This window comes from Anopheles coluzzii, chromosome 3, assembly GCF_943734685.1.
Source record: "Anopheles coluzzii chromosome 3, AcolN3, whole genome shotgun sequence".
Taxonomy (NCBI): domain Eukaryota; kingdom Metazoa; phylum Arthropoda; class Insecta; order Diptera; family Culicidae; genus Anopheles; species Anopheles coluzzii.
The window spans coordinates 71,137,723-71,158,255 of record NC_064671.1 but is presented as its reverse complement, the minus strand read 5'-3'; the positions used below and the strand labels follow the sequence as shown (position 1 = coordinate 71,158,255).

The 20,533-nt window shown below is 42.2% G+C and overlaps 2 protein-coding genes across 3 annotated transcripts in view; one reads left to right on the top strand and one right to left on the bottom strand.

Annotated features, from left to right (window-relative positions):
• The window catches only part of LOC120958401 (secreted protein C), a 45,749-nt gene extending 35,951 nt beyond the window's left edge, over positions 1-9,798 (top strand). For both annotated transcript variants that reach the window (XM_040381177.2, XM_040381176.2), the window contains exons 3-7: positions 6,337-6,539; positions 6,634-7,045; positions 7,131-7,234; positions 8,198-8,684; positions 8,768-9,798. In XM_040381177.2, the coding sequence (XP_040237111.2) occupies positions 6,337-6,539; positions 6,634-7,045; positions 7,131-7,234; positions 8,198-8,684; positions 8,768-8,896 (1,335 nt within the window). In that variant the 3' untranslated portion in view covers positions 8,897-9,798. The remainder of the gene's footprint in view (positions 1-6,336; positions 6,540-6,633; positions 7,046-7,130; positions 7,235-8,197; positions 8,685-8,767) is intronic.
• Positions 9,799-15,298: 5,500 nt separating this feature from the next.
• Positions 15,299-20,533, bottom strand: LOC120954976 (lysozyme-like). Its single transcript, XM_040375369.2, has 4 exons — positions 20,296-20,533; positions 15,865-16,056; positions 15,721-15,794; positions 15,299-15,635 (listed from the first exon to the last, which is right to left on the bottom strand). Exons 1-4 carry the CDS (start codon positions 20,372-20,374, stop codon positions 15,477-15,479), a joined length of 504 nt encoding a protein of 167 aa, XP_040231303.1. The 5' UTR covers positions 20,375-20,533; the 3' UTR covers positions 15,299-15,476.

Genomic DNA, 20,533 nt, shown 5'->3' with positions numbered 1-20,533 from the left:
GGAAGGAGCAGAATCAACTTGGGTGCGCTCATGTCTCCATTGTCATTTGCCCGTCGGGTGTGCACGTGCTGCGCGCGTAGACGCACCGAAAGACGCAACCGATCGATTCAGTACGCTGCACGCAACCAAGGCACGAGACGATGTCGCCGCTGACGTCGGCGTTGGGAGTTATCGGCATGCAAATGGGCTAATTAAGTCGCCTTGTCGGCCCCGTTCAGAATCCGGGACCGACCGACAGAAGTGCAAGGAACTTCCCGTGACGGTGCCGGAAAAGGTGGTGCTGAGGTGACGAGAGAAGGTGTGATGCAATGGTTTTTGGCCTGTCAGACCGTTCCAGAGGGCCCCCGAGAAAGAATGGTGAAGAAATTGAACGGACCGTTTAGTATCAATTAACCGAACCCGGCAACCGGTTTCGGTCGGATCCGCATACGGTTCGGGATGATTTACGGTGCTGGAAGGATTGCTTGTCGATAGTGTCATTATTGTTTGTAATGATTTAATTACTAAATAAATGTATTTTTCAAGAGCGAAATTAGCTCAAGATTAAAACGATAGAAATGATCATTTTCTTGGGGGATTGTTCTCGATTTCCGCTATACTACAGACGCGCCTCTTTTTGCTTAAGCGCCAAGGAACAGGTATTTTAGCATACGGCCTTGAAAAATGTAGCAAAAATGTGTTTATTTGTTTTTTTGCCAAAAAGCAGGCAAAAAAACAATCTAGAAGGAGTGTCACACCGTAGACGAGCCTCTCGTTCTCGGATGCTTCTAAGCATTCCCATTCCCCCCCTGCTGCTCGCATTGTATTCGTATGCAAATGCGCGTTAAAATAAGCTAAAAGCTTAACTGTTGTTTTGTTTTTTTGCCGTGAAGATGAAATATTTATGCACATTTACATTCGTTTGCAGAACGGGTTTTTACCACCCGCCCGGAGCGTCTGGGGGGATTTATTTCTATGCAAGAAGCGATCATAACCGATAGCCACGGCAGTCGCGCCTGCGCAGCAACGGTTAAGCATTAAGCCGTTGAGATGAAACAATAGAACCATAACGCACCGGCAGACTTCCTGTTCGGCGAGCGGAATAGTTGGAGCGTGAAATCGAACCTTGTTGTTGAGATTTGTTTGGCCGTTTGTTTCATTTCCCTGCACAGTATGAACAAACGCGTTATAACAGTATAGTAAATAGTAAACGTTTTACAAGGCTTGTCAGCAGCTCATCAACAACTTATTGATTCGCTTTGAAGGATTTTTCGAACAAAATAGAACGTTCTTCTGCTTCTGTTATCATCCACCCCGACCCGTTTCACGGCATTCGGCATTCGCGTCTGGGTCTGTGTTAGGTCCTCCAAAAGCTTATGCTAACATCGATCACCACATGATGAAAAGCTGCGTTCAATGTCTTGCGTCGCTTCGTATGTGTGCGCTCGCGCGCGTGCTCTTGCGCATACTCTCCCCGTTGCGCACAATGACGCAGTGCATTTTGCGCGCGAGGAAGTGTCTTTTTCAAAAGCACGAGTTGGGGGTTTTGTTTACACTGCTTCTCTCCCTCCCTGCCACTCTCCTGCTACGAATGAACGACATACGATACATTTCAATTACAAGCGCGGTCTGTGTTGTGGCACCGAACTTGACCTTAGCCAAGGATTGGATTAGATCGGTGGTGCGAACGCCGCCACCAAGCCGCCACTGCTCAAACAGATCGATCGGAGGTTATCAGTTTGTCAAAAAAAGAAATAGGGGATTGATACAAAGACGTTATTGACGGAAGTTTTGACAGGTTGAAGGGTTGAGGGTGGGGCGATAGCTTCCCTCGACAGGTGCCAAGCGTTTGAGAAAATTGAAAAAAAAACAGTTTCAGTTTCCTTTGATCGATACATAACTGGAAAGAAACTGGAATGATCTAGATCAGGGGTCGGCAAAACTATTTCGTTTGCATGATGTGAAGCCAGTAGCAGGGAAAGGGAAATGAATTCGTCTTGTTGGATTAGGGAATCGGAAAAAATGTCGTCAGATATTACAGTTTGATTCTAATTCTTTAATTTGATTTTAACTTCCAATTGGAACCGTTTGTTCTCAAACTCGTTACAAAGCTCATAGAAAAATGACTTATTTGTACTTCTCATTTGAATTTTTGCATGTTTTTTGTTCAAAACCAGTATAATTTTTGATTACAGGGTTTCTTGCGATTTATTGATTCGTTTTTGGCCCTTTCCCAGAATTTTTTGGTCCAATTGTATTGATATCCAATCGGAAAATACCAATAAATTATGGGAACGAACCAAAAATCTATGGGAAACGATCAAAAAATTGAGGGAACGCACCAAAAAATCATGTTAACTGACCAATAATATGTGGAAACCCTGTAAGTGAAGCTAAACGATCGACTATTTTATGTAAAGAAATGATTTTAAATACAACTACTAAATATTCTATTAGAACATGAATGCTTTTTTCCCCCTTCAGCATGTTTAATGCCTTCATTTTGTATTTATTTTAGTGTAAAACTGCTCTAGAAGAAGCTTTTTTGCATTGAATTTTACCATCCTTCAATTCTTTTACACTGTAAGTCACTCGCCGTTGAAAGTTTTGACAAACGATCAAGCCATTTGTCACAAATACAGCGCCACAACATTTGAAGCCAAAATTTCAAATTAGAAATTCCCTCAAAAAAGGGCTCTACCTACATTAGGCACACAACGCCATAGGCACCCTTCTTCACGCGAGCCGCGAGAGAGAAAAGAATCCATTCCGAAACGGTTTCGTCGAAGGTCGAACCGGTTCACAGACGCGTGCACGACATCCAACCACGTGGAAAAGGGCTCCCCCAATTCCGTAGGTCCTAAACCGGTTTCGGTGAAAATGAGCCCCGGGGCTGGATGTGATTCACTTTCAACATCGCGTACATGGCGCGGTGAAGAATTAATAATTCACGGTCAATTGAGAAGCGTGAAGAAGGGCCCTCGTCGACGAAGCCCTTAATGTTGCCCATAGTGACGCACCAAACAGCTTAATTAAACGTCACCGCGACGTACTAGATCAATTTGTGTGCATGGCGTTGTATGTGTAAACATGACAACGAATTAGCTAGTGTAGTATGTCAACATACTGTCGCATCTTCCGGTAGTATACCGCTGCTTATGGGACGCGCTTAATTTACTGCTGCGTGATGGCTTTTAATTAGTTCCTGATAGAATGGGTAGCAGATGTCGCCACCCGATGCCAAAACCGTTTTAGCCATTTAAAGCGATCATTAAATTGATCTCACGAGACACACACACTTTATTGCTGCTACGTACCTCCTTCTTGGAACCAATTAGTTGCACCCCGTGACAGTCCGTGTCGTGCACTGGCTAGAAGAATGTTAGTGGCAAACGCCTTTTTACACATCTTAGCTTCCGCACAGACACGTTCCACTTGACATTTTGCCTCCCTCCCTCCCTCCCAGTCTAATCTGTGCGGCCATTTATCCACTTAAAAGCCCCGCTACATGAACCGGTACAGTTCGCTTTGCATACAAACGGATCCTCGTGTGTGCACACACGGTTGGTTTGACCCCGGGTGAATGCCATTTTGCACTGCCTTGAACCTGGCCCGGGTCCGTTTCGCAAACTGGGGCTGGTGCGACGTGTGTCGCGGAGTTGTCTCCGCACCCGAAAACAACGAAACAAAAAGTGGGCAACAGCAGCAAGGTGGTTTAAAATTGAACTTCACGCAAGCAAAACAGGGCGCGGACCCGCAACTGTACTAATAATTGTTTCCGTCTAGCTTTGATGTATGTCTCTGCGTGTGTGTGTGTGTGTGTGTGTGTGTGTGTGTGTGTGTGTGTGTGTGTGTGTGTGTGTGTTTGGAGGGCCTTTAACCTCCCGCAGTCGTAACTTAGTCCTGTGGTTTTTCGCTTTGCAATTACCCTTTTTTTGCTAAAGTTTTCTAACCCACCCCCCGCGACACACACACACTCACGCCGACCGGTCAGCGTAGTAGTGTGCCATTGTGTTGGGCTTGGGTTGTGCAGAGGAACGATAGTTTACGACAGACGACTTCCTTCTACAACCTCAAGCTGCACACAGGTTGAAGTGCACAGCACCACCAAATCGGAAGTAGTTTCCCACCTATCCACCTCGTAGCGTACTCGGGTGAGCTCATAATAGGAAGCTCCGGTGGCCACCTCCCCCCTTGCCCCGGTCATAATTAGTCGTTCGGTTGAAAGAATCAATTGCCTTCTGGGTGGGTGATGGGCATGCAGTGGGCCTTCGTTTTGGGGTCGTTAGACTTGCTTGGCTGAGACACCCGTCGACGGTGCAGTGTGAAGGAGAGTTGTGAATGGTTTCTCGAAAGCTTATCGTGCGGAAGTGGTTCGTTTCCGAGTGATAGACCGGATAGGTTTCGGTGTTAGATGCACACACCTTATTTCCCGCAGGAACATTCTTGGGGGGGTACATAGACTTTAGACTTGGGCAGAGGAGTACGCTTTTGTTCGCTTTGCAGGTCGAGCATTTAATGTCTTAATAAATCAAATACTTAATTGGACATGTCAGAGTTTAAGCAAGAAGGTGGAATCTATCAGGAAATCGAATGTTTTAATGTTCTAACGAAAGCGTAACGTTTTTGCTCCTTTTGTATGCAGTTAGCAGTACCTTTAGACGTTGGTTATCCTTAAATGTTTGACTCGTATGTTAGTGGCTCCCTTATACTAGACTTACACGGTACTAACTGAGTAGAAATTGTCAAGAGGAATTTTCCATACAATTGAAATCTCTTTTGCAATATGTTAGCGACTAAAATTGCCACAAATTAGCTATGAAATTTTGAATGTCTTTAAGATATTAAGAATCATTTCTTGAACCTAAATTGGTTAAGAATGTATTGGATCAGGTTCTGAATCAGCTTTAGTATTCTTTTCTAGGATTGAGATGATTTCCAGTACAGATTTGAATTCGAGAAAAGCAATAGGAGCTATATGGTTCCGAGTTAGATCCCAGAACTGAGTTACCTTCAGGATCAGTTTGGGTTGCAATGCAGGGCTCCAGGTCCAGATTGATTTCTGAAGCAATTAGATGGCAGAAATGTATTCCGGATCATTTTCAGATGTGATAAGGATCAGTACCAGGATTGATATAAATCCTTGGAGATCAAATCCTATAAGAACTTTGCATCAGTTCCATGATCGGTATGAACCTGAGATATATGTAGACTAGACATGTATGGAAATAATGAAGATTTCGTCGGAATCGATTCCGGCTAGTTCCGAAGTTTTCTGGAATTGATTCCGGATAGTAGGTCCAGAATCAGTTTCCGGAATCGATTCCGGAACCAATTTCGGAATCGGCTCCGAAACCAACTCTGGAATCGGCTCCAGAATTGGTTCCGGAATTGGCTCCGAAATTGGGTCCGGAATCGAATCCGGAATCGGAATTGACTCCAGAATCAAAATCAGCTCCGGAATCGGAATCGGTTCCGGAATCAAAATCGGTTCCGACAACGGAATTGACTCCGAAATCAGAATTGGCTTCGAAACGGAGTCGGTTTCGGCATCTTCATAGGAATAGGCGTTTGGGTCCAATGATGCTATATGTTGATAGCGGCAAAGAATCAAAATTTACTTGTAAATGATCTATTCACATGGAGATTCGCGGACTTATTTCGCTTCCCTCACTTTTTATTTCAATTCAAACTATTCCATTTCTGGAGTCAAGTTCTGATTCCGGAGCCGATTCCGGTGTCGACTCCGGAATCGATTTCGGTGTCGACTCCGGAATCGGCTCCGGACTCAACTCCGGAATCGGCTTCGGAATCAACTCCGGAATCGATTCCGGAACCAACTCCGGAATCGGCTCCGGTATCGACTCCGGAATTGGAATTGATTCCAGCATCGGAATCGGCTCCGGAATAGATTCCGAACACGGAATCGGAATCTGGTAGGTCCGATTCCGAGCTCCCACCACTAGTATGGCCAGATATGGGTAAATGATGAGTTTCAGCACTGTTATGACTTTGGAATCAGTGCTGGGATTTGATATGGGTCCGGAATCAGTTTCAGGAGTGTCGTATGGGTTTGGAGTACTTACTTTTAGTACAAGAGTACCAGTAATAGCAGTTGGAACTTTCGACCTTTGGAACTTGTTGGGACTTCAGAATTTGCATCAGAGCCTAGACTGGGTCAGGAGTCTTTAATAATATCATTCTGCTTCATCATTCACAATATATCATTCATATTGCATACATAAGATTGAAGAATCCTTAATAAGAATTACGACACTTCTACAATTTGAATTTCTTGAAGTCACACTCCTCTAACATTGTTCCACCTTTCTTTGCTCTATTCTCTCTCTCGCGTAGGAAAAACTGCTCAGCAAGCTCGAAGAGAGCGAACTCGAGCCGCCAACATCGCAGGAGGACGAGTGCGTCATCTGCATCAATGCGCGGGCAACGATGCAAACGTCCCCGTGTGGCCACCGTGTCGTGTGCCGCCGATGCTTCGTCAAAACGATCCAAAGTGCCGTCGCGCAACGGTTGCTCCCTTTGCGCTGTGTTATCTGCAGGTAATTAATACACGAAATGTGTGTCCACAACACAGTGGCCTACACCACACTGTCCATTACACTCTCTTACATTGCCTTTCCGCTGCCCACCCAGAGCGAGAATAAATCGTCTTACCTCGGGCTCGACTTCCTGGCGCTTGCAAGGTTCGGCCAGCACGTACTCGATGGGCAGCAAGAGCTGGAGCGTCCCCGGGTCGGCCAGCTCGTACAGCGTCGATGCGCGGGTCACCCAGTCCGCCAGCCTGTACTCGATGAGCTCCGGGTCGTCGTGCGTGTCCGGTATCTCGAACATGTCCAGCTGCTCCGGCACGTCCGGCACGTCCGGTATGTCTTCCACGTCGTCGACGAGCGGCACCACGGATGGGTCGCTGCACGGCCACAGCCATCGGCACGGGGCGGGGGGCGGCGGTTGCACCAGCAGCTGCAGTACGAGCGGTTGCCTCGGTGCAGTGCCGCGCAATCCCGCCTACCAGCACTACCACAAAAAGGGACAATACTACATGAAGGTAACGGGATTGGGTGGGTTGAGCTAGAAGAACTGAACTGATTATAAGCTTTGTATTTTGCTATTTTCGACACTCACACAAACAGAGCCGTATTCCGGAGATGCCAAATCGGTTGCCACCGATCATTGAGTTCAAGAGCCCCACACGCCACCGGACGCCTTCCCCTGCCAATCCGGGCGCTCGGTTTAAGTAAGTATGCAAAGAACGGGGACGGGTGTAGTTTCTCACCGTAAAAGTTTTTCAGCAACAAATTATGCAACGTAGCATTATGCACGAGATCTGACTGGCACTGGGCCAATCGTTACAAAGTGGTTGGCTTTTTCTTTTGCTTTTCCTTTTTTTTGGGAGGTTCCAGTTGGGCCCCATCCCAAAAAGACAACACTCGGCACACAGTGTATTTCCTTGTTTTACTTCTGCCACGAAGGCTTACGGAGCGCACACACGGTACTGCTATTCTTACAAGAGCTTGAGCACGAAAATTCCTCTTGCGAGCAACTTTAGACGTTGTCATTTGCTGTTTTTAGCCATTTTCTTCTTCTATTTTCCACAACATGAGATGAAACTGTGTGTGTCTTTGCACATCTTCCCTGTGTTCAGAATGCCTGTTTCTTGCTATTTCCGCCGCTGGCTTGTCGCCAGCAAAGTTGGCCATAATTCTGTGTGTGTATGCAAAACACGTTGCCAAAAGAGCCCCCCTTCAGGCGGTGGTGACGGAGGCAAATTTGGTTTTTCATCGCCCAAAGTGCAACGTGAAATGTGGCGAGCACGCGTGGTTTGCAGCACACAATTTCCCATTTTTCTAATCTTATTAGTGCTAAAACAGCGTTGATGGCTGCTGTTTTCCTACGGGGGAGAGAGTGGAAAAAGAGGAGAATTTTTAGAAACGGGGTTAACTTTGGTAACGTAGTCAAAAATGTATGAATATTGTCGCACTGTGCGCAATTACAGACAAAGCGCCTAAATGTATGCAATTGCTTGATTTTTTCGATGCATCTGCGATTAGCTCATTTCTGTACGAGGAATGTGATCTAAACTTGATTCCTCAGAATGATTGTGATGTAAATTGAATTTAATTCATTAACGTTAAAACACACATTTTTTTAAAAAAAAGAAAAGTAATAAAAACAATATTGTTTTAAATCAAAATTACAGATACTACACCCAACCGGGCAAACCGGCGAACCCGGTCGAATCGATACCGCTGATGACGGTGGAAAAGATCGGCGGTGTCGGTGGCGGCCCGGCCGGCAAGTCCGGCCCTTCCAAGCTCGGGCTGAACGCGAAAATCGCACCAGTCGCTTCCAAATCGCCCATCAACAAAACGAACATGGCCACCGGGAAACCGGTCACCACGTCGCTCATAACGGCCGTCAACAGCTCCACGCCGAAGGCACGCGTACTGTCCGCTTCCTCGGCCACGGCCGGCCCTTCCGGGCTGGGCAGGGCGGGCAGTGGTAGTGGTAGCAGCAAGGGCGGCGATAGTGGCGTTGGGATGGGCTGCAGCAGTACCAGCTCGTTGGCCACCAGCGCCAGCGGCAGCAAGCAGGACGAAAAGTACGACAATAAGAAGAACGAAACGATCGAGAAGAAGAAGAAGGAGGAAAAGGCCAAACAGAAGGCGGAAAAGGAGGCCCGAAAGGTAGGTGGATAAAGGAAAAGCAATGTGTGTGTGATTTAATTTTCCCTTTTTTCTATTTATGTCCTTTTGTTTTGTTGCCACAGGAGGAAAAACGCATTGCCAAAGAGGAGGAAAAGCTAGCCAAAATGCTTGCAAAGGAGGAAAAGAAGCGGGGCAAGCGGGAGGCAAAGGAGGCGCTGCTTGCCCACGAAGGTGGAAATGGGTTAAAGTAAGGATGGGGAAGAGTACGGCAAACAAAACACAATAAAAATGCATAGCTTCCAAAGCAATTGAGCAAAAGCGATTGAACAAAAAAAAAAACGGCAAATTGCACATGATTAGACGTGAAACGTGGTTTCAGCGAAGCTTTTTTTAAAGCAGTTTGTGGATAGAGAGAGAGTAAGAGAAGGCGCTGTGGCGGGTTTTGTTATCCAGCATGTTTAATCAACTGCCGGTTCTTGATTCGTTCGCTTTCGTTCGAAACCAATCCCCCAATACACCACAACAGTTTGGATCATATTGATTCATTTAGTGCAATTCAATTGCCAGCCAGGGCTCTGTAGAAGCAGATTTTTTTTTTTGTTTTATTTTATTTTTATACTTCTTTTTCGTACTCGTTTTCTTTGTAATTGTGCTAATCAAGGAAAGACAAGTGAAAAGTTTAATTAAGTGAGGTTTTTTTTAAAGAGCAAACATAATCTGTAAGTGGTTTAAAAACTAGCTGTAAAGCAAAATAATTGTTACGAGAAACTAATTAGAAAGCAAAAGTAAGGAAAAAAATCCGACGCGATATCAAATTGGAAATCGCAAAGCAAACAGTTTCAATACAGAGTTATAAACCGTAGGTAAAACACGCAAACATATCACATTCATCCCACGTAGAAAAAAAAGAAAGAAAAGAAAACAAACAAACAAGCTATCAAAGAAAGAAAGAAGAAACAAGAAGGATAAAAGGGAAGTGTTTCAAAGCGTTCGTATTAGTTATCTGGTGTGTATCACTATCACTTTACTTGTTAACAAAAAAACAAAAAAAGAAAGAAGAACAAAAAAACAGTAGAAAACAACAGCAAGCTGCTTGCGAATGGCAATAAGTGTAAAATCTATGTTCCTAAGTCGATTCGATTTGTGCGCAAAACAGGTGAACATAAGGAGCAACGAAATAACATGCTGAAGCGCGTAAATAATTTCACTCTATTTTACTGATACTTTAGAATGTCCCCTCCCTTTCAACCCTGTTGCGTTTTGAATAGAATAGAACAATTCCCACCATTTCCACCCAAGACAGGCAGGTACGCAGAAGGTCTAAAAGCGATCCACCACTTCCATCGTTTGAAGCATTTTAAGCATTCATTATCACTTCTCGTTGTGGTAGTTTTGTGCATAATCAATAGTTTTAGGAAAAATGAAACAAAATATAATCTATTAATTGTCTAGTTTTCGGGGGTTTTTTTTTTGGTATCATAACAAAAAGTAAAAACAACAACAACAACGGATCACACTTCGCGTACACACAACAAAGCTCACTGTGATAGGTCGGTAAGTGTTGTCGCGCGCATCGGGCAGATCGGATCGGAGAGCAATGCAAAAGCAAAAACAAAAACCAGTAAAGCAAAAAAGCAAAAGAAAAACAAAAAAGAACAGAAAAAAGAGAAATAAAAACGAAAACAGATCAATAAAACAACCTGCAAGTAGCTAAGTATTGAGAGTAAAGCAAACAAACAAACAAATGTAAAAGCATTTTGAAGCAGTGAGCTCCGTGCGGTTCGCAATTGTAGCCAAAGCAAAAATAAAGCAAAAATACACAATAAATAAAACACACACACAACGTACACAAGTAGTAGTGACAGTAAAAAGAAACGAAAATGAAGGGGGGAAAGGATAAAAGAGAAGCAAAAAGTTTGTTGTTATAGTATTTTAAAAAACCTAAAAAACCTGTGTACACACACTTAAACGAGAAAAGTTTCGCAAATGTAATGCATTTTAGAATTTTGCTACTAAAAAAACACGAAAAACAAGAAACAAACAATTAAACAACACACACAGAGAGACAGGCAAACCCTTACAAGGGTGTAGAAGAGTAAAATAAAGCAAATAAAAAAGCGAATAAAGTGAATAAACATGTTCTAAAACCGTCTTCAGGTCAAACACACACACAGACACATACGTTGTAGTAGCCGCCACCCATCCTCTTTGTAGGTGATGATATATACACATACATGTAGAAGAAGTAAAACAAAAGCGAAAACCAACCAAACGTCCCATTATAAAACAGCAATACTCCATTGTTTGTTCCGATCCCGATGTGTATATGCGTGTGATTAGCGTGTATTGTACATGTGTGTTTGTGTGTCTGTGTAATGCGTTTCTTATACTTTTCACGCAACCGTCACCGTTCAAAGGAAGGTCCACTATGTACTATGAAACTATCCCGTTGCCAAAAGGACAGTTAAGACAAGGAAACCTCAGCGAGGCGGTCACAGTGGGAACATTAAGAAGGAAGGTGAAGAGAGAGAGAATCCGTTAACTAGTAGTAGTAGTGGTAGTAGTAGTAGTAGTAGTACGCTCTCTGTTTAGTATCACGTTACACAGACAGAACAAGGGAGAGAGAGAGAGAGAGCGAGCGATAGAGAGGAAGCGTGAATGGACAGACTATTTGAGAATAGTTTTAAGCTCACCCGGTTAGGCAGGCCGTGCTCTAGCAGTTGTGTCGCGTGTGTTTGATTTAAATTTTTTATACAGTGAGTCCAAAAAGTATTCGTCTAGCTGAATATTTTGCAGAAAAAGGTGAATTATGGCCGCAATAGGCATGGGGTGGTAAAAGTAATCATGGGGTTTGATAAAGGGACTATCAATACACACGTACTGCTAAAAATAAGTATTAAAATAGTACAATAACAACTAAATCATATGGAGAGTCTACTAAATCATGTTCATCATTTTGTTTCAGCTGGTTTGGTGTTTCGGGCAAATGACAATGCTCTGTATGTTCTCCCGCTCGACTGGTCTTGAAACATGTGGTACTTTTTAAGTACAATTTCTCAGAGCTGGGACTCAAAGTTCTTAAAAACTGCACTAATATGTTTACCCATCTCGTCTCCTATAAATTTGAATCATTTTTCTAGCTCAACTTTCCCCACTGAGCCCTAGTATCATGACATCATGGTGCTACCGTTACACGAAATTTTGCTGCTGCATCTTAGTAGACTGTTTTCGCTACAGTAGACGGCGGCCGTATGACCCTGGCGATTGAAACATGTTTTAATAGGGGAAAGCGGGGCAAAATGGGCATGTGGGGCAAAATGGGCACCCTCTATTTAAGCATTATTTGACTACAAAGCTACTTTCCAATGCTCAAAATGTATTCATTAGAGTGTTTTATGAACACCATGTAAGTTTCATAACCCTAACACAACAAACAACCAAGAAAAGTGCAAAATAAGGTTTAGTAGCATATTGATGTAATTTTTGTCACTTCGAAAATAAGCTTAACCCAGTGTCACAGGGATGCGTTGAAGTTTTACATTATATATTATTAAAGATATGATATTTCTATACAATTTGTCTGAAGAAAGCAAGGCGATCGAATGCGTATTTTTACTAATAAAACATAAAATACAAAAATGCTTCACGTGGGGCAAAATGGGCAGTTACGCTTGGGGCAAAATGGGCAGATACTTTTGACAAATGGCGTTTGGTGAGGCTATGGTGTTGTATTTGTCGCCTCAATAATGATAACAGACACAGCTTCAAAAGAATCGATTTTGTAGATTTAAACGTGTAAAAACTGTTTTAATTTTGATAACATATTTTTGGAAGAATTTTAAGGGCTTTCCTGACCAGCAAAACAAAAGATAGAACGAAAATACAATTCACGAAACGGTGCGCAAAAGCATAGACCATTACCTAAGCGCAGTTGTTGTGGCCCATTTTACCCCAGTGTTTTGACGTTTCACAGTTTGTTTACATATGCCCATTTTGCCCCAGGGCTATGCCCATTTTACCCCGCGTGTCAAAATAGCTTCTCGTAAAACATCAACTTTTATTTTACACTGTTTTCATGATTTTAAGTTGTTTTCATTCTATGTGGCAATTTTAATCCATAGATAAATAGTGGAGGCATACAATAATGCATGAATAATTGTGTTTTGTGGCATATTCAATGGAATATTCAGTAAACTGCTTAACATGCCCATTTTGCCCCGCTTTCCCCTATGTTAGTAGAGCCTAATTTGAAATAAATTCCTGAATTATCTAATGCACCTTAACAGATTTGGCCACTTTCTGTGTATGGCATTATTCAAACAAAACATTTTTGTAGCAACTCACTCATTCAAGCTATTACATGACCAGCTGCGATGAAATGCAGCATGACCCATCAACCAAATGTGTTCCCATCTCTTTTCCTTATCTTATTGGCCATCACAACATGCACTGATTCCTTGGTAAAATTTGATTTTTTGGACATTAAACCGCTTCTTTCGTTAGATTAACCGTCAATGATGGCTGCTAACATGGCAGTTTGTCATACAGTTAGTGTCAGAAACATGGCCAAACGCTGATCAAATGAAGGAACGAGGCCACACATTTTGTAACCTTCAAAAATGGGTAGGATAGGTTATGCATAGGATTAAGATACGATTTTCGCCATCATGCTCCAATCGTTTAACTCCACCGCCTTCAGTGCCTCTCTGACCGCTTGAAGTGCAATTGAAACAACAGAAATGCATTAATTTCGAAGGAAGTCACCAGCAGATTGATAATACAGTCTGAACTCACTGGTTGAACTTCGATTCCCTGCCAACTATTGAATATGTGCTTTTTAGTTGGCACGTTTGTCCATACAAAAAAAAAAATCATGAAATTTTTCTCGGCAGGCCATGACATTTTTGTGAAATTTTCAAAAACCGGTTTTCCCATACAAATGCATGCAGTTTAATTGAACTGTCAGCCAACTATCGAGCGTTCAACTAAAAAGCATGCCAACTATTGAATTCTGACTGTAATAAATTTAATTCACGTCTACGTAGTGTTTGTCCAGCGTAAATAATAAAAAAAACCTAGATGGACGAATACTTTTTGTGCGCCCATCAAACGATTTTTTTAAAGTTTTTTTTATGTATTTTGGTTGCTATTGCACTACATATTTGAATGCTTTTTTTACCAAGACATGTGTATTGATGGTCCCTTTATCAAACCTCATCATTGCTTTTATCGCCCCATACGTATTGCGGCCATAATTCGCCTTTTTCTGTAAAATATTCAGCTAGGCGAATACTTTTTGAACTGACTGTAATTGGTTAAAGAATTCATTCCAGGCGTCTATGAGACGCTCGTTTAAAACGAACGATTTGAATCTGTAAAAAAAATAATTTGTGATTTTTCGACAAATGTGCAACAATTTCAATCGATTTTATAGAACTGCAGGCTGCAAAGAACACTAAATAAAAATAGTATAAATGTTCAAAAATTGCCAACATTTCAAACATGGCTAGAGCACTGCCTTTAACACTCTTTACGCTTCCCTTGGTAGAAGTCTTTATCCTTTTACTCATTTTATTCTACTACTAAACCAGCAAATGCAACGTTCTGCAACTAAGTTCCTTTCTCTCTACACGTGTTCTTCTGGCTAAAAATGTTCAATAATTTACAGAAAATCTTGAAATCTCAAATAAAATTTTGTAGATTTGTCAGGAAACTTAACTGAAGGATTTGGAGGTTAGATAATAATTAAAAAAACCCAAAACAAATAAGCTACCTCCTAAAAATGTTATAAAACCAACCATAAAGACAGGAGCACAAACACCCAAAATCAGCGAGAGAATAGTTAAAGTAATAATATTTATTAAATTATTTAAGTGCGTTTTTATAATTTTTCTCCTACACCATATTTTACAGTATTATTAGCATTGTGTCCTCCCAACAGTAGGAGTACGTGGAATAACCGCTTCCAATGGCTTCCAATCGCTTTGGTTTGCTCACCTTCCAACTGCTTCTTCCAGTTCAGCGGCGGAAAGGTAAAACAATCCTTTTCACGTAGAAAAAAAAACCCTCCGGAAAATACAATCGATGCTACTACTACTACGCTTATATCGTGTGTTAGACGCTTTCATGTAATTAAAAGCCTCATTACGTTATGCTGAGCAGTGACCGGGCGGGAGGGGGGGAAGGTGTGAATGGAAATGGTCAGTGTTTTTTGTAGTAAAACACACACACAAAAGTGACAAGCCGTATTCGTTGTTAGGTGGTTGTTGTTTAGCTAGTAAGGACTGCCCAACAGGATTAGAACGAACTGAGCAGAGTCGGGTTCCGGCAATCGGAAAGGCGAAGGAGAGTGTATTATGTTTTTTTTCTCTATCATATGGTTAAGTGTTAATTTTGTAAGCACAGTCAGTGCAAATCAACAGATAACCCAGCCAAGATTGGGAAAGGACTGTTTGCGCGGCAAAGAAATAAAATTTAAAAAAAAAACCGAAAACCGAAAAATAACTAAAAACTTCCACTGTAAAACACACTTCACACACACACACACACACATACAAAAACGAAACAAAATTCCAAACAAACAATAGCTTTTTGAAAAATAAAGATATGTTAAAGTCTTAAAATAAATACAAAAAAAAAAAATAGTTATTCAGTTATTGGTTTACTTTTATGTATTTCGAAAGAAAACGTATAAAACTGTTGACGTGAAACATCTTTCTTCAAATCAATGCTCTTTTTTCAGATTTCGACTTTAAAGAAGCGAAGGAGAGCCTTACGTGATGTGTATTAAAATTAGCAAATTAAATAAGAAAAAAAAGAGAAGACCACGCTTTACTGACGTGCCGCACTGTACTCGTTTGCCTTTCGCTGGATGCATTCGTCGATCTTGGACTGGTAGACGATCGGTACCGCGTTTTTGCAGTTGTAGCCTCCCAGCTTGTGGACGATCGCGTGATCGAAGCAATCGATCCGACCGTCACCATTGCAGTCCTAAAATGGCATCAAAGTTGTTTAACACATTGTGGGATCTCAGATTAAGATGAAGAAATATTATCAATCGCCCGCCCATCCTTACCTGTCCAAACTTCCTCATGTAGCCCTGGACGGTTCGGGCCGCACAGTACGGTTCATTGGCGCAGTTCGCGTACGCTACAATAAATAATGTGGTAAATGTGATTAAATAATTCACTTTATTCCTGCCTTCCTTTGGACATTTTACCATTCTGCGAGTCGGGTGAATCACCCTGCTGGACGGGCTTGCCGGCATCGGCCCAGTACGCCCAGGTGATGGCGAACATCCCGCACACGTCACCGCTGCAGCGCAGGGAAGCATCACAACCGGACGAAGCCTCACAGATGCAGGACAGGCACACGTCGGTGACCGGATCTTCAAGCTGTTGTTGCGGTGGGGCTAGAATAAACGTGGGAGGCGGGAGGGGGGGGGGGGGAAGTGGTATGATTATTATCAGTGCATCAGTCTGTGTGAGGAAGGCTTTTATAAGAAGATTATTAATCAGCAATGCTGCCAAGAAGAAGGCAAACATCGATCATTCTAACCATGTATGGAAGTGCAGGAGGATAATAGAGAGATAGAGCGAAGCTCAACAGATGTCCCGGAAATGAAACACAATCGTGAGCTTCTCTATTGTCCTCGGCCACACGACCTTCCCGCAAAGTACGATTTATGGCCACCGTTCGAAGTAACTTCGAAAGGGAAAACATATCGTGTGCCTCCTTCTGTATGGATGATTACATTCAGCTCCATGCCGTCATCGGTCAAGTTGGAGTCTCCCATCGATGGCTTATCCGATCTCCGGCGGGTTTGAAGGTGATTGAGCGTGGAGTTCCTGCACACCTAAGCCCTAGAGCTCCTGATTACAAACTAAAACCGGTAGGAGCAGCTACATCAATCAATACAGCTTCGATAGAAAGGGATTTTGCTGGCATTGTTGATGGATGAGGCATGCTGTCAAAAGGTAATTATTAAGTAGAACGGTATGGCGGCTCGCATGGCGTTTTGGTTGAAGCAAGAACATAAATATGAGGTAATAAAAGGGGGGGCCGCAATAATGTTCAACAACCGTTCCATTGAGGTTGTTTATGTCGGTTTACACATCACGTATTTTTGTGATATGTTAACGTGTTTCAATTCAACTTTAAAAAGGATCTTCACTGATATAACCTTGAAGATATTGTAAGCAGTGCCGTAACATGGGCTCATGCTATGAAGTTGGACACGTTAGGCTATTTTGTTGTATATTATTGACGTTTAGATTCGATTTTTAACTATTACTTACGAGGCTTTTTGCTTCCAATCACAGTATTCTTCAAGATAGAATCGAGTTAAATTCAATGTCCAGACCATCGCTAAATGAGCAACAATCCGTATTAAACGTGACGTTGGGAGTAACGCGACGAATAAAAGACTCTTAGAGGAAGTCGGGGTTGGTTCGACACTGTGGGTAAGTTCGGCACCTTGCCGTTTTTGTGTTTATAGAACTTTTTGAAGACAAAAAACTTATACATATTATTTATGTCAACTGTTTCGAATATTTGAGTCACATTTCACTGATCAGAAACCTGTCAATTGTCAAAAAACAACAAAATAAACACATGGTGGTTCTGATTGACCGCCGATGTAAGTTTTTACTTCTGGGACTTAATGAATTGTGGCGTTATTTCAACAAAATTATAGTTTCCGTGTTAATAGTATTGTTTTATAAATAATATTGATTAGTTCTGTATTACAGGGCGTATTTTTTATATTAAACTATATAATATAAAATGTCACTAAAACTTGTGCGGCCAATGGGGGTAAATTCGGCACCCCACTTGGTAGTAGTATAATGCTTATTTGTAGCATGTTAACTTTTTTTATATCGTAATTTGAAAGTGCCTGTATTTTATAAAGATGTCCCTTAACGATGTACGACAAACGTAATAATCAAGCTGAACAAACACGCAATTGAAAATACCGTAGAAGCTTTAAAATTCAAGATGTCAACAAACCTAGGAAGTTATAATTATGGAATTTAGCTATTATTCTCTCACAGAACGTTTGCCAAACTCGGACCTAAAACATGTACTTTGTATATGGTTTAGGTTCATGAAAGTTAATATTGTTATGGCTTTGACCGTATTTTAGGCTGACTTTAGGCCGGGTAGGCTTAACTGAAGAAAAAAATAGTCGCTGGTTTGGAATCACATTGACCGATGTTCGCCTTTTGGCTTTCGAGTTGGCAGAGAAAAATAAAATTGAACACCCTACGATTTTATTAAAAAAAAAAAGATTACTGGAAGATGGCCAGGTTATTTTTTTAAAGGAATCTTAACCAATTATTCCGTAAACCAAATGCTATCGCCGCAGCTTCTACTATATGGAGTTCGGTCCGATGCTATTTGTAATGAAATTTTTGTTCTTGCTTGTAACTTCATTTTTTTCGTATATTTCAATAATGTTTTGTGTTAATTTTTCATAAAATTGGTACGAAATACTTTGTTGAACTTCAATGAAAACTACAGGTCATCAGAATTTGTTATTTTAAAAGCTAAAACCAATGTGTCGAAATCACCCCCAAGGTGTCGATTTTACCCCATCATGGTGTCGAACTTACCCGCACTGCAGTCGTGACGCAACAAAAAACACACTTTTATTTTTATCAAAATGTTATCAAAATCAATCCAGGAACCGTAGTTTCTTGTAAGATGGTATATAATACACTAAAAAAGCTTTTTCGATGTCTACTAGTAAGTTTACACTGGCAAAAGTATTGCAATCAGAGGAAAACCTTAAGGTGTCGAAACTACCCCCAGTTCCCCTAGGTATTTCCCCAACATAATTTTGATGTGCCACAGCATTAGCAATTCCTCATCTAGTGGAGTCAAGGTCCTTAATTGGAAGTATTAAATACTCCTCAAGAATAATGGATGTAAAGTTATGCTGATTTTTGGACCGTGGTTTTGAGATTCTTAGATATCACTCTGGACACTAATCTCTAGCAAACTCCAAATTACTAATTCCAATCTATGAAGATGTATTCAAAATATTATGTCGGATATGTTGGAACGATTCACAAGGCTATTCCAGAGGAATTCTTCACAGAAAGATCTTTTATGAAGGAATGCAATGATGTCAATCCTCGAAAGAATTGCAACACAAATAAAGTTGGAGTTATGTCATATTCCCTATTATCTTGGATAAGCTTGGACTTTTAAAGATAAGCTTGGACTCCGTCTCCTTCATTCTGCTTTTATTGTATCCGAATTCAGCACAAGGATTATTGGGTTTCAACACTGTTCATTAACCTCAATGTTTTCCAAGAGTCTACACCAACATCATAAAAGAATGGGCGAAGGATAAACACTCAATTCATATCGAGAGAGGTGTAAAGTAAGCGACACGAAACCCGTTAACTCGTTGAGCTAAAAAACAAAGCAATCCCTGCAGGCATTTCCTTGACTCCTGTGACCTCCGGGATAGGCCCGAGCCCCAGGGTCCTACCGAAACCAATTAATCATCGACGCGCGTGGCACCGAAATGAAGCGACCCCATCCCGTTATGAAACGGAACATCCCCCTCCATATCAAACGATCCCAAAGCGATGTTTGAGTTCCAAAAAAAAACAAAACACACACACACACACACAAAAGTCATCCATGCCGAAATAGGCAAAAAACCACCTTCTCCATCATCGCCACCCTCCCAAAAAAATCCTCAAACCTTGCAGTTCCTTCCGTCTCTGTGCCTCTGTGGAACCGAGCATGAACCGGAACCGGTTCCAATGAACCGGCAAACGCTTGCGGTTTGGCCGCAGACACACAACAACAACAAGAGTACCAATAAAAAAATCAAGGCCAGCGTCAATCTCGAGTGTCGCGTGGTCACAAACGGGGGCCCGGGTAAACAAATCCGACAAGATCCGATTAAAAAGCGGCAAGCGGAAGGGAAGGGAAGGATGGCTGCTCCAACAAGCAGATTGCAGATTGCGGGACAATCGCGAAAAACCGGTTGTTCCGGACGCGGCCAGACGGCTTTGAGCGGCTTATCGTAAGTGATTATGTTATTTTCATAGGTTCTTGGCGTTCGTTCGGTATATTCGGCCCATTAGCGCTGGGGTGGGGATCGTGGGGTAGATTTTGGAGCAACGTTCTTAAGTGCTTACTGTGGAGGATGCAGAACAAGCAGAATTACTAGATCGTTAACTGAACATGATGTCATTGCTTTTAAATGGTGTTTCTATCTGAATGGCGACTGTTGATGAAATAATTATCACACTCTATAAACTGCAGATGACAGTTAGAATGCATCAAAGCGCGTTGTTTCATTCTTTATCACATTTTCTCACACTCTGCAAATAACACATTAGCATGCATGAAGGAACACAAACAGACACGCTTGCTTTATATGTCACTCCCTCCGGGAACTTGGCACTCAGAGCATGTCATCCGATCAACGATCAGCCACGCTTGAGTCACGCTTTTTATCGTGTTTTTGCGATCCTCCGTTGCAAATGGTTGTACTTCCGCAACTGCTTGCAGCAAAGCGAGATTAGCTGTACCGCGATCTCAGATCGGCCAACCATTTGTGATGACTTGAGCCATTCACAATTAGTAAGAAAAGTGCCCATATTTCCCCGCTGCCAGTACTTACCGATGTGAGAAACATCCGCCAGCACGCTGCTAACACCGATCGCGATCAAGCACACGAGCAGCAAAGATTTTGGCACCATTTTGGCTTGCTCTACACACACGCGACAACCTGATCAAACAACAACGACGACAACAGTGCAAAGTAGGCAACGCAACAAGCCCAAAGCTCTCGAAAGGATAAAGACGTCCGCTTCGGGTGCGATGATCTTCACGACTGACGAGCGAACGGATCGTTCGGT

Coding starts and splice junctions, on each gene's coding strand:
- LOC120954976 (XM_040375369.2), bottom strand. CDS start 20,374: ATGGTGCCAAAATCTTTGCTGCTCGTGTGCTTGATCGCGATCGGTGTT. Junction 16,057..20,295: donor GGCGGATGTTTCTCACATCG/GTAAGTACTGGC, acceptor CGTTTATTCTAG/CCCCACCGCAACAACAGCTT. Junction 15,636..15,720: donor ACATGAGGAAGTTTGGACAG/GTAAGGATGGGC, acceptor ATGCCATTTTAG/GACTGCAATGGTGACGGTCG.